General features: G+C 41.1%; 1 protein-coding gene across 1 annotated transcript; it reads left to right on the top strand.

The window, feature by feature from the left end:
• The first annotated feature begins 4,618 nt into the window (after positions 1–4,618).
• Positions 4,619–10,290, top strand: snw1 (SNW domain containing 1). Its single transcript, XM_003971507.3, has 14 exons — positions 4,619–4,770; positions 5,171–5,324; positions 5,437–5,598; positions 5,842–5,937; positions 6,133–6,239; positions 6,499–6,603; positions 6,685–6,754; positions 6,871–6,936; positions 7,053–7,169; positions 7,263–7,404; positions 7,759–7,861; positions 8,406–8,523; positions 8,635–8,798; positions 9,491–10,290. Exons 1-14 carry the CDS (start codon positions 4,757–4,759, stop codon positions 9,681–9,683), a joined length of 1,611 nt encoding a protein of 536 aa, XP_003971556.1. The 5' UTR covers positions 4,619–4,756; the 3' UTR covers positions 9,684–10,290.
• The last annotated feature ends 3,731 nt before the right edge of the window (positions 10,291–14,021 follow it).

Raw genomic sequence — 14,021 nt, forward strand, 5'->3', positions numbered from 1 at the left:
TATTCCACATGGAAGCGTAGTTCCTATTAGAATATTTCCTGAAATTACCCCACAGTTCCTGCATTTACATTTGTCTATGAGCTCCATGTCGACATTACATCATCAAATACCAGCTTCACATGGTGGAACAATCCCTCAGTATCACAGCTGATGCTTCTCTTCCTCGGGAGAGCACAACACCTGATCTGCTACCAGGAACATGTGCGGTCACAGCTGCGTGCTTACCTCCAGCCTCCTTTACCTGTCGTAATCGGTTAGGAATGAGCGGATGTGTCGCTTCAGCAAACTATTGAGACGTGCTATGGGGTTGCTGTGGAGAATGCGGCCTTTCCCCGGAGAACCTCGCCAGCACTTACTCTGATAATGAGCTCTATTTCAGAACTCTGCTGATGGTGAGGTAGTTTAAGGTAGGGTTACGGGGAGTGGAAGGGATTACAATGGGAGAAAGGAAGTGCAGAGAATTAGAGGGTGGATCGCCACAAGGAACATCCATGCATAAAGATGAAGGAACCAAAGTTAAGGCTGCTCCAACAAATCAATCAGACAGTGGTTGGAGGGCTCGGCTGTCCTGGCAGGTCGACTGTGATGGGAAAATGGCCTAAATAGAGCACAGAGTCTGTGAATGGATGTTTGTGCAGCTCTTTCACCTGACATCAATTCAACCCCGCAGATTCTAAAAGAAAAAACCAAAGAACTTGTTATTATTATTTGAAACAGTGGTTTGTTATAGACAGCAGATGAACCTTACCTTTGTTTTGCAAATTTTCTTCCTATGACATGTGGAAAATTCAGCTTTGTCTTGTCGAATATGGGGCAGAAAATTGGGCTTAAACTTGCTTTTCCAAATCCTTTGCGCCACTCACTGGGCTCTGTCTCAAATCTGGAGCGATACATATCTCCACTGCTCGAAACACCACTCACTATCAGCACTGCTCATCCACCGACATGCTCTGGAGATTAGCTGCATGCGCTGCTACTCCCACGAGCGTCTGCTGTATCCCATTACCATTCTCAAGGTCACATCATTGGTGAGCCACTGAGCACCAGCATGTGTGGCAAGAACACAGCATGTAATGGGGTTTGTGAGGGAGCAACCCCGATAACTTGTTTATTGGATACACACAGCATGATAAGTAATGGCATAAAAGGCAGCAAGTGTGTGCTGAGAGAATATTAATTAGCTTCTGTTTGCCCTCTCCTCTGTAAGCTCTCTCCAAATGACAAAGCAATTCCGTGTCGATTAGGATATGAATGACCTCGTCTCTAAATTGGAAGGCCATGGATGGGAGGCTGATGGGGCTCATCCTTCCTTCTGGCACCGGAAGTGGGATGCTATGCAAACTGGAAAACATTCAAATATGGAAGGGGGAATCATGTCTCCGGCCTACTCCTACAAGAAGGGGGGCCACTATTGCTGATCTCCCCTCTCTCTGTCACATAGTATAGACTATTTCTGAAACTGACACACTTCTGTGTACAAAGCCACAGTATCATCTAGACACCTGTCCCTTATTCATGTACATCAGCCATAGTGGAGTTCATGGAAGCACCTGCAGGCATCTCGTTGTTGCTGCTTTAAATGTGTACGTGCTTGTCTTTGCGTGCGAGTTTAATACACCAGCTTTGAGTGGTGCTGCCATCTTACGGTGGATGTCAGAACTGAACCCCACACTTCATTTCAAGTCCATTACCCCGGACAAGCATTGTAAATAAATAAAAAAAATCCACAATAAAACGTTACTGTATAATGTATGCTTCAATTCATCAAAAAGAATAACTTCCTGTCAGCAAATATCTAATTAAGCCACCAATTTGTCTAATAACAGTTTTGAATCTGGTCCTTGCATTCAGATGAAAGCGAGTGTTTAATACATGATTCACAACCTAATGTAGGCAGTGAAGAGTGTGTGATGTGGAAATGTGCTGTTCACTGCATCACTGCCTAAACTTTGTGGTGATAAACAGTGAATCATCTGTTCTGCCGCAGACCTAATCATCCATTCTGATGACCTGATTATATCCATAAGACAAATTTGTGTTTCACAAAACAGCTTGCACGATCGAATCGGAATAACAACAAAGCTGGTCTACAAAGACGTAGAGTCACCACCCAGCAGCGGATCATCTCCCCATCTCACTTTAGTCACTAGGTGTTCTTGCACACATCTCTTCATATCTGAATGCTCCACTGGGAGAGCTTGCAGTTTATCTCACCCTAATAAGCCATAAAAGCTCTGTGTTGACCTTCGTGGCCCTGTCTCTTTTTGGACACTGCTGTTTTGCTGGAAAAGAGGATCAAAGTGCAGAACTGCAATCTGGGTTGATACGGTCCTGCAGCTTCTACCACACTGGGTTAAGATCCTTGGTAAAGGTTAAGTAGAATTTAGCAGCCAATAAACCAATCCACAGTCTCCCCCAGCCTGCTGCAAGTTGCCTTTCTATGTATTTTCTCAGTATTTATGTATTTAATCTCATAGCCTACGCCCTCTGTGGCAATTTGTGAGGGAAAAAGTCCCTCGCACGCTCATGAAATGCAGACATGTGAGAGTAGAAAGAGGCAGCCCGTGAAACAAGAAATGTAACAAACTGTCAATATGCACAGGGGCTCTCCATACCTGTCTGCTGGATTTAAGAATAATATACACAGGAAGACGCATGCATGTAATCAAACCGATTTCCGTCATCAAAACAACTGCAAAGGGGAAAGGCACTGACAGTCACCATGTAACCACATCTGTCAGGTAAGCAATGAAGAATTAAAGCTGCAATCTTTTGGCTGTCAAAGACCGCTCACAGGTGGCAAATATACTTGTGATGACACACAATACATCAAGAGCAACACATCGTGACTCTGGTGCTATATCTGATACATTCAAAGGTGTTTGGCCTCAGTGGCTTTTTTAGCATTGCAATTTGTGTGTTTGCACATGTTATGCATACGTGCAGGCCTGTGTTTTTGTGATGGCCATTATGAGACCGAGACCAGCAAGCTTCTGACCCACTTACTGGAAAGTTGTTTTCATTTTTCGGTCACTCCCCTTGAGCTGCCAGGAGGCTCTTCCTTTCTCACTCTTTATTTTTATTTACCTCTTCTTCACTCCTCCCAGTGTTTACCTGATAATAATTGTGACATGAATCATTTTCGACAGGGAGGAGCTGAGCTTTGATGAACAAACTCTGGCTGCAAATGAAACACAGAAAAGAAATTTTATTTTAATTCCCAATGTGCATCGTACTTTATTACTTCAAACAAGCTCTGTCCTTTTGTTTCTGTGTATGTTTTGTAATGGTTTATACGAGAGAGATTAGTATGAGAAGGTAAAAATGGCTTTTCCCCTTTTTTATGTGACATAAACAATCTTGACACCAAATAGAGATGTGCTTCTGGGAGTCAAGATACTATAAATAAAATTGGGTCAACATTAAGTCCATAGTTGCAATATATTAGGTTATATTTTTCTCATTCTAACATTTATCATAGTTTTAGGCTTTTTAAATTATTTCTGGACTTGATTAACATTCAGATGGACATACTGCCCATGTTTACATGAATCATTACAGGTGATTTTCTTTAATCTTGCTTTAAGATCATTCTAGTAACATTCACCCATGTGGGCTGATAAAACAATAAAAGCGTAATCACAGTGCTGGAAAAGGTAACTGGAGAGAGGATGATCCAGCCTTCACAAATAAAATCCTGCCTTGGAGGAAGATGGAATGGTTTAATTTCATAGGTCTCTGCGTATACCTTACCTCACTGCAGTTTTTTCTAATTCGCAACAGAATTTCTGCTGTCACAAAATAATGCATAAAACTGACCATAGCATATAATAGCCTGCACAAAAAAGGTTCTAAAATAAACTAAACATTTGCTTACTCTTTAGGCCTTTTATTTGAATGTTGAATATTTCTTAAGTAAAGACAGTAAAGAGCAAAGGCAGTATGGACATTATGACATGACCAACACATGAAGAGTTTAAAAGATGATGATGAATATAAAGGCCTCTTGTGTCTGCCAGTCAAAGACAGCTTCCTTAATTTGACACGTTGGTATTGGATGTGTACTTTCCTTACAGCCTATCTACTATTCATGTTACTGTCAAAAGCATGGATGCACTTCCAATTATTATTTGACCTCTTGATGGGGGGAATCTTTTATTGGTCTAAATATTCTGACATTAACCTGAAAGGTGTGTTTGATTAAAGCAAAATGACATTCAGACAAAATTTTAAAAAAGAGTAGTCTGAATAAATGCCCACAAAAAAGTGAATGTACACTGCGAGGAAGAGGAAACATGTCACTAATTCCCATTGTGACAATGCAAATGGATTCAGGCACTGAAATAATCAAGAGGTACTAAAAAATGTTTATTACTTAAACTAAATAAATTAAATCAAATTAAATTAATGCTTGACAGTGAGCCCCGGTGAAAGGATTGCTGGGTGATACGGCAGATTATGGAATATTCTAATTATGATTTTTTTCTTTTGAAACTGAGACTGGAAATGTATGAGTAGCAAGGCGGATATACGTCATCAATTAACTATAACGTCATACATTTACACTTATTTGTGTTTATTAAAAGTTAAATTACAACACGTAGTGGCGGTCCTGTTCTGACCGCTGCAAATGATGGGAATTAAACTGTTAATTTAAAAATAAAAATCGTAAAAGCATATACATAACTGTACCGGAAAGTGTTTGTTGCGTTAGCTGAGTGCGCATGCTCAGCTGTACTGTTGAGGAAGAAAGAAAATGTCGTTGACGAGGTGAGTTTCCCAAATGGTGCTTTTAATGTTTTTATTCCTTTAGAGTGTATCTTAGCTATCTCGGATGTACCGTATAGGTGTGATTAGAACAACCTATACGACTGTTATCGAATGCTTTCTCGGTAATCCCTTAACATGTTCACACTTTTTGGTAAATTAGCATCGACTAGCTTAGCCACGAGCCGTTTGCACTCGTGGCTTTTACATCTACGTTAATATCAATTTATTAAGGTCGCTGCATGTTTGCCTTTACGCCTTTATGACATGTCCGTCTTAATGAAAACGTTTTGTGCCTGGCGCATTATATGGACGACATTTTCCAATACTGATCTGTCAGCTAACGTTAGCTAGTTTCTGGGCGATATCGCAGCCCTGTCGACTAATGATCATCTGCTCTCAGCTTCTTACCGGCGCCCACCCAGCTGTCCCAGGACCAGCTAGAGGCAGAGGAGAGGCTCCGAGCCCAGAAGTCCTATTCCACCGCTCTGGTTTCGTCCCGTAGAGAGCCCCTTCCTTATGGACACAGAAAAGGCTGGGTACCCCGCGCTATTGAGGTAACCTTTTTCAGTTCACACGTGGACTTTAAAATGTTGGGAATGTGTTTTCATTTACAGTTATATAATTTGTATATTGCTAAAAAAAAAAAAAAAAAAAATGTTTCTGTAGGACTTTGGGGATGGAGGCGCATTCCCAGAGATCCATGTGGCCCAGTTTCCACTGGAGATGGGTAGAAAGAAGATGACGTCGAATGCCCTGGCTGTTCAAGTGGACTCGGAGGGGAAAATTAAATATGATTCCATTGCCAGACAAGGACAGAACAAGGATAAGGTACAAACATTGTTGACAGACTGCAGTCACCAAGGATTGGTGTCAAATCTCTGGAGTCCGCTTAGAAGTATCGCTGTAGTCAACTATAAATCAACTACTTTTGTCTTTTTTTTTATGAGTTTTTTCTCAATTAACTACAAAACATTCCAAAGGCCACGCTGATAGACATAAGAGTGGGTATGATTAAGAGTGGTATGTGTTATTTCTTTGTCCAATGAAAGTTTACTGTTGACATTCCTGTAGGTTGTCTACAGTAAATACACAGATCTACTTCCAAAGGAGGTTCTGAATGATGACGTACCAGAATTAAAGAAGCCAGATGAGGAAACTGTACAAGAGGTATAACATTTTGTGTCATTCGTTGCACTATATAACTTTAATGTACAAATTGTAGCATTGTCCATCCCAGTTCTCCAGTGTTGAGTGTTGTTTTTCTTTAATCAACAGCTCGGTGTAAATGTTTGTTGGATTTCATGTATCTGTTTAATTCATAATTTAAAACCTAATCACTGTATTAAAATATGTCCTCTGCAGCTGACAGAAAAGACTCGTGCTGCCCTGAACAAGCAGGTGTCGCAAAAGATTGCTGCTGCCATGCCTGTAAGAGCTGCAGACAAACAAGCGCCGGCACAGTATATCAGGTGCATATGGATTATACAATTCCTAAATCAAGTTTCCCACTCTCAGGTTAATTGTTGGCTAATTTGTGTATTATTTCGTCTGCCAGAGAATGGTGATATGTTAACTATAGTGGTGTATTGTCTAGAGTCTAGACAGTGATGCTTAAAACCCTTTTGTCAGAAATGATTAAATATTCCTCACTTGTTATAGGTAAAAATGGGGGGGAAAAAGAAAGAAATTTGTGTATATTTACACTTAACCTGCTCTTTTCATTCAAAGATACACACCATCCCAGCAGGGAGTGGCATTTAACTCTGGGGCCAAACAAAGGGTCATCCGTATGGTGGAAATGCAAAGGGATCCAATGGAACCCCCACGATTCAAGTAAGTATACCTATACAATTGGTACAGTCTAGGTACTCTGCTCATATCTATGGAAATAGAATGTATATAAATATGTTTCAGGATCAATAAGAAGATTCCTCGTGGACCTCCTTCTCCCCCTGCTCCTGTCATGCATTCCCCAAGCAGGAAGGTAAAGTTGCCTTCAGTTTTAAGTGCACGAGCATTATCAAGCGAGATATATTGTACAATCTAAGGTGAACTTTTCTAAAGACATTGTTTGACATCGTTTTGCTCCCTGTGTTGTAGATGACTGTAAAAGAGCAGCAGGAATGGAAGATTCCTCCGTGCATCTCCAACTGGAAAAACGCTAAGGTTTTTATATTCTGCATACATATTAGATTTTCTTAAGATGGAAGCTTGTCTTTTCCATTGAGATTTCTTGGTTTACTTCTCATTTGTCTCTCCTTATGCGCATAAAATCTTTTTAGGGCTACACCATTCCTCTTGATAAACGTCTTGCTGCTGACGGTCGGGGACTACAAACAGTTCACATCAATGAAAACTTTGCTAAGCTGGCTGAGGCTCTTTACATTGCTGACAGGAAGGTAAACCACCGCGGTTACATGGTTCAGAATGTTTGCATTTGGAATAAGTTGCCCCACAAATCCATATTTAAATAATGTTGATTGATTCCACAGGCAAGAGAAGCTGTGGAGATGAGAGCTCAGGTGGAGAAGAAGATGGCTCAAAAGGAGAAAGAGAAGAAGGAGGAGAAGCTGAGAGAGTTGGCTCAGATAGCCAGAGATCGCAGGGCAGGGATCAAAAGTCACGGTGACAAAGGTGAATATGTGTTCATGGCTGTGATTGTCAGGTTTGTGTTAGTGCTTCTTTGCATGACTGGTGCAGATTTAAACTCTCAAAGCTGTTTCCAGTTTTACATATCGAACATGAGCACCATAAGTGATGCTGAGATTTGTCAGCCTGGTGCTGTTGACATAACCAGTAAGCTGTGAAATAGATTTTCTCTGTCCCCACTGATGCTTTGAATATCTTTTGAGTCGAAATGTCAGACATCCATACAATATTCCTGAATATATTGCCATGTAGATAGTTGCTGTGTTTAAAATGTCATTTGTTTTGAACCCCCATCACCTCCTTTCCTATCTTTTCCCCTGTACCCATTTCTTGTGGCAGGTGGCGAAGACAGCGAGGCCAGAGAGCGTGACGAGATCCGCCACGACAGGAGGAGAGACAGACAGCATGACAGGAACATTTCCAGGGCTGCTCCCGATAAAAGGTGCTGGACACGCACTTTAAACACAGCGCATACGAACTCATCCACCCCTCACTTTGCTACATTCACCCACACACACACACACACCGGTGCTGAATCATTCATGGAACCAACTGAACAAAACATGGCAGGATCCAGCAAACTGCTCAGAAATAGCCCGTGTCTGTCTGCTGTGATCTCCTGGAGATATCTGTAGGTGCACAGCGGAAGGTTGTCAATCGTGTTGGTCTCTGGAGGAGTTGAAATTCAAATTCGTTATAATCACAATTCAAGCTGTCAGACCTTGTTATCTCTGGCTTAACTTGCACTTAGCGTTGACATTGCTGCCTGTGAAAGACAGACTGAGCGTTAAAGTCACCAACTTTTTCAAAAGGTTCAGTACCTGTACATATACAAGAAAGCTTCCAGCTGCTATTTGATAGCATCTGACTACAGATTTTTACCTTATTTACATCCATAAGTTTCACAATTTTATCACTATCCTGCTGCAAATGAGGAGACGCTGATAAAATCTGGTGTCTAAAATATCGTGCTTTGTTTTTTGCAGGTCAAAGCTGCAGAGAGACCAGGACAGGGACATCAGCGAGCTCATTGCTCTGGGAGTACCCAACCCACGCAGCTCCAGTGAAGTCCAGTATGACCAGAGACTCTTTAACCAGAGCAAAGTTAGTAAACCTCACATGTTACTAATAATTACACTGCTGTGTAGCATGGAAACAAACCCCAGATCAAGATACTGGTTCGATGAGTGTTTTGCTTGACATGTTTCTCTCTAGGGTATGGACAGCGGCTTTGCTGGTGGTGAAGATGAGTCCTACAACGTATATGATCAACCTTTCCGTGGCGGTAGGGACATGGCTTCAAACATCTACCGACCGAGCAAGAACATAGACAAGGACGCCTATGCTGACGATTTCGACACACTCATGCAAAACAACAGGTATTGTGGGTCACCTTGTTATTTTGTTACATCTTTTATGTGTTTAAAGGCAACATATATATCATAATGTATCATAAATACATTAGGAATGACAATTTAAGTATGTGCTATGATATTTTTCTACATTAAAGGCAGCTTGACTTTCCACATTTGTGTACGTATAAATTTTATGCGACTTAATGACTTGCCTCTGAGTATTAGCTAATGGGCACTAAATGAAGATAATCAAAGGCCACGGGCAAAATGAAGCTATTTTATGAGTGTAATGTTTTAATTCTCCTGGATTCATTTATAACTAATAAGCAGCCTGCTGCTGGTGGTAGTATGTTCACTGGCGGTTTTAAAGCTGTTACATCTTGATTTTAATTAAAGAAAATGGCAGTAAAGGCTAGGAGCATTTTAAGGACATTCTGGTATTATTTTGACTCCTTAGAAAAACCTGTACATGGTGTCCCAGCTGGAGCAGCTGTCCTAGAGGCAGAATTACCACACTCTACCAACCAAGCATAGCCTGTCCCATATGTTTAGTCACAAGCTTGTCATTGTCCTCTAGGAATGTTTGGATGCCTGCAGTGTGTAGTAGCACTGGGTAAAACACAAAATGTTTGACTAATGTGAAGGTTAGACCTCCAAATCAGTTTTAAAAACTCCCCGTGATGATTCTTCTGCTTTTTTTTGTCCTACACCATCAGGTTTGTTCCAGACAAAGAGTTCTCAGGTGCAGATCATGGGCAGAGACGAGAGGGACCCGTTCAGTTTGAGGAGGATCCCTTCGGTCTGGACAAGTTCTTGGAGGAGGCCAAGCAACACGGCGGCTCCAAGAGGCCTTCCTCTAGCAGTCGATCAAAGGATGATTACCACGAGAAGAAGCGTCGGAAGGAGTGAGAAGTGGCAGACGCGGGTCCATGCAGCTGCTGACGTGTTAGGTTTAAGATCCTACTCAAGGGTGTTCATCTGCCAGGGCTTTTTTTCTTGGTATTATTATTATTATTCAATTTTTTTTCTTTCTTTTTTTCCCCTACTTTTGTAAAAAGAATAAAGGATGTGTGATAAGTACATGAATGCAATCTGCAGCAAATGTCATTTCAGATGTTGATAGAAATATTTGGTGATCCCTGCAGTATTGCTTTTTTTTAAACTGTATACAGAGTAAAAACATCAGAAGCCGTTGATCTTTACATTTTTCCCTGCAGTCTGCCCCTCTACGCTTAATGTTCGTGTTTAATTTAACCTCATCGAGCCCATATGATGGCAAATGGATAGACCCGTTTGATGTGAAGCAGAGCAGCTTTGTAATTCTTGTACATTAGCACCAGTAGAATAAATTTCATGTTAGTTTGTAATTGGCCTTCTGCTGTGATCCTTTGCTGTGTAATAAGGTTTCATGGTAAACAGTTGGTTAAATGTTCCTTCTTTTTTTTTTTTTTTAGTCACATCAAAATAAATTCCATTTACAGATGATTAAATGTTCAAATAAATTGTTTTCACACACTGAAAGTCAGGACTCATTCCCCTGAGAAATACACTCTGATTCATTTGATAATTTGGCAACAAAACTGGCTCCATTTATTTCAATAAATGTCTTGTGCAGCCGTCCTCTTCATATTCAGGCATGACGGGGGAATCATGAAATTATTCCTTGCAAACAGACTTCTCCCAGCCGACTTGCCTGCATGGCGTGCTTCATATCAGCTTTACCTGCCGTGAGCAAAAGGGAAAAACACAACCACAGTATCAAAAATGTCATTAAAGTTCCATCAGAAGCAAGATTTAAATCTTTAAAAATGCATTATAGCTTTTCTCCAGCCCACAGAGAAGTTTGACTGCTGAAAGGTTTCAATAATGGTCCCTCCCTCAGTTGTGATCCCTTTTTCCGATGCTGGGAAGGTTCCAACCAGAATCATTAGCTATGTGTGATCCTTGTGCAGCATGCTAACAAAAAAAGGTTTATTCCATTTAATTAAATATTTATTCAGTCGTTTCCATATGCAGAGAACTTGCTTCTTTGTCCCTGATTTCTCTGGTTTAGGGCAAAGAGCCTCAGGTCCAGCCATGCTCCCCGTTTGATTAAATAACCCTGTGTACCCACAAAAACAACACCTTCAATTGAGTTCAAGGTTTATTTGGTTTTTTAAAAAGACTAGTCAGTTTGGAAAAATAAGTCTGACATGCAAAAACCTAATGTGGCTGAGTAGCACTAAAATGTCACATTTATAAAGATCCAATAAGGAAAAGACCCGCAAATGCTTTGACCCAAACACGAAAACACAAACGTTTACCAGCAGATGAGGTTCCCTCTGTGGTCTGGACAGTGTCAAAGCAGCAAGGACAACTTGATAATGCTCCTCGACTGGGTTCTTGTCTGCCTTATGAATGTGCACAGAGATGAATGAGATTTTTATTCATGAAGGTAACAGGAAATTGCCTCGCGGGCGTTGCCTCTGTGCTGTTTGATGTAAATGGGGAGCATATTGTGTCGGGCCTTAATGGAATCCTCAGGTTGCAAACGGAGGCCGTGATGGATACGGCTTCTTATCTTTGCCCTGCAGGGAAGCAAAGCCAGAAATAATAAAAAATATTGAGTTGCGGTGGGGCATCCTTTCACGGACGGAACCTAACAGAGGACAGCCTGGGTTGTTTCTGTGATAGCTCACCCTCCTACAGCGGCACCAATGCAATCGGTCTGGTGATGGATGCTGCTGCTGCTGCTGCTGCTGCTGCTGACCTGCTGCAAGTGGCTGGAGAGATTTTATTTCACTCCCAGAACCTGCTCCACTTCTTAAGGATTTATATTTCAGGAAGGGGTATCATTCTGAAAACCCCCATTAAGGCATAAAGCATTACAAGTTGAATCTTGAGATAGGTCACTTGTTGGTACATAAATGCTCAAAGATGTTTTATGTGAGCAGATGCTTATGTTTCCATTAGGATGGTGATCAGCATCATCACATGCACATTTAGCTTTCATGCTTTTTTTTTTTACACATCTAAAGCATCCACACACACTCAGCCGTCGGCTCTATCCTTAGTTCCCCATCTGTGCATATATAGGTTGAATTTCACTCATCATTACTGCAGTTGTCTACAGTAGGACAATCTACTGCTCCCTGGAAAATAGTCTGCCTGTCAAACTGTCTTCCCGGCCTGTCCTGAAGCGAAGGAATCATCCTCCCCTCAGTGGCTCCCTCTTTGGATAATTTGCAAAGGTGGAAATACTTAGACAGGCGTATAAATTTTTAATGGCCATGACAGGCAGTGTCAACCAAACTCGCACCATAGCAGCAGCGGAGCCCAGCCAGCCATTTTCATCCATTTGCCTTTTAGGAGAGAATTGGAAATACAGCAAATTTAAACATGTTTAGGCGAAAGAGTGCAGATGAATCTTTTCCCAATCTGCTTCCCATCTGATTGAAGCACAGTTAATTGGGAGATTATGCACACCCTCTATACATTAGTGCACTTGACTTGCATAACGTTCTGATTGCGTCACGCTATGCACTGCGGAAGTATGAAAAATGGCTGCTTTGCCTCAACTTCCTCTATGGCAGCGCTGGATCTTAATAGGCTTCCGGCAGAATGAGGAGGGAGGAAAGATAAATTCTCCTGATGATTTCATTAGAGGACATCAAAGCAGGGAAATTGCAGCAGAGAGAGGGAACACATCATCCATGAATAGTTAATTAGCCGTCACTCGAATGATACTGAAAGAACATCAGCAGTGACATGTTGCCTCACCACAAGGGAGACTGTGATTATGATATTTTTCCTCAACAGGGATATTTTGTTGATGCATGGTGGCCACTGCGTAGATAGCAAGCGGCAACTTATGATGTAATAAGGCAGCATGGAAATAATTCATTATAGATGCTTGGGTCTGTACGTAAATGTTGCTTGGCTGAAATAAAGCCCAAAGCAAGCCTGGTTGTCAATATTTGTCTGCAGGCTTGTGTAATTGTGCACAAAATAGATTTAAATGAAGGAAACAGCCACAGGGGTTAATGTTTAGCTGATTACTCCACAAGTATAAATAATTATAAGTGAACTTTCCACTTTATATTTGTGTGTTTACCTCAGAATGTTGGAAACTAAAGGCTGCAATAGGTGTCTGTCCAGCTGTTCATCATGCAGTAACTATTATTGCTGAATTTAAATATCTAATTTATTTACATTGAAAAAAAATTAAAACTTATTTTCTGTTTCAGGCTTTCCCTGATCCAACTAAATGGATTCGTATCACCTTCATGAGGTTAAGAACAGATGGAAGCTTCACTTACTTGCACACTGGCAAGAAAGTAATGTGCTGTATGTGCACACTGAAGGTTACAGCCTCGAGAGGCAACAAGCAGAAGGCTGGAAAATTGATTAGAGACTCAGATCATCAGATGTTATCGTCAGAATCTTAATCATGGGTGTCACGCCACAGAAACAGGAGCTATCACTGTAACCTGGGGCACCTGGGTAACCTCCAACAGAACACACTGTGGCTCCACACTGCCATCTAGGTCACAGAAAATGTATAGCACTTCTAATACTTCCCAGCTCAGAGCCTTTTCTCCTTTTCTGCACGAAGTTGCTTGTTCCTCGTGTCTGCACAGCGTCTCTCCCTCAGTCCAAAGAAGATCAGTCTTGTTAAACATGAATGTGACTGTGTAGGATTTATGACCTTTGACACTGAATGGCACTTTTGTCTGAGCGTAGCAGCCCTACAAGTTCAAGCCAGACCCGATATGCTACAGTAGTACCTTTACAAAAGAATACCTGAAAAATACACAAAATATCAAAGGTATTTCCAACACTTATCCACGGTTGAGGTCTGACTCTTAGAGTTCTTGTAAATAACATGCATTAATTGGATGAATAGAATAAGACTTCATCTTCATCTCCAGGGCCAATGGCAGCTTTTCCTGCTAGCCTCTTTTTAACCTGCAGACACATGCCAAGGACTAAAAATAAAGGTGTGATGCAAAGTTAATAAACCATCATTTATCATGTTGTTTTTTAAATGGAGAATTTCTCTCAGTAACTGTACCATTTGCTCACTAGAGGTAATGACTTTGTAAAGATGAATAAGACTTGTGAGAATGAAGAAATGCCAGGACCTAGAAAACACGTTAACATCTCCATTAAAAACTGAAATAAAGGTGGATGCAACACTGTTAGGACACTCTTGTGAACAATGAAGAAAATGGGTGAAAGAGAACAAAAGAACTCAAGAATGCGTAA

This window comes from Takifugu rubripes, chromosome 16 (genome assembly GCF_901000725.2).
Source record: "Takifugu rubripes chromosome 16, fTakRub1.2, whole genome shotgun sequence".
In the NCBI taxonomy this organism is placed as follows: Eukaryota; Metazoa; Chordata; class Actinopteri; order Tetraodontiformes; family Tetraodontidae; genus Takifugu; species Takifugu rubripes.

Bases quoted from the DNA above. Each gene is read 5' to 3' on its own strand.
- snw1 (XM_003971507.3), top strand. The intron at 5,325-5,436 runs GTAACCTTTTTC...ATGTTTCTGTAG, and splicing joins GGGTACCCCGCGCTATTGAG to GACTTTGGGGATGGAGGCGC. The intron at 6,755-6,870 runs GTAAAGTTGCCT...CCTGTGTTGTAG, and splicing joins TGCATTCCCCAAGCAGGAAG to ATGACTGTAAAAGAGCAGCA.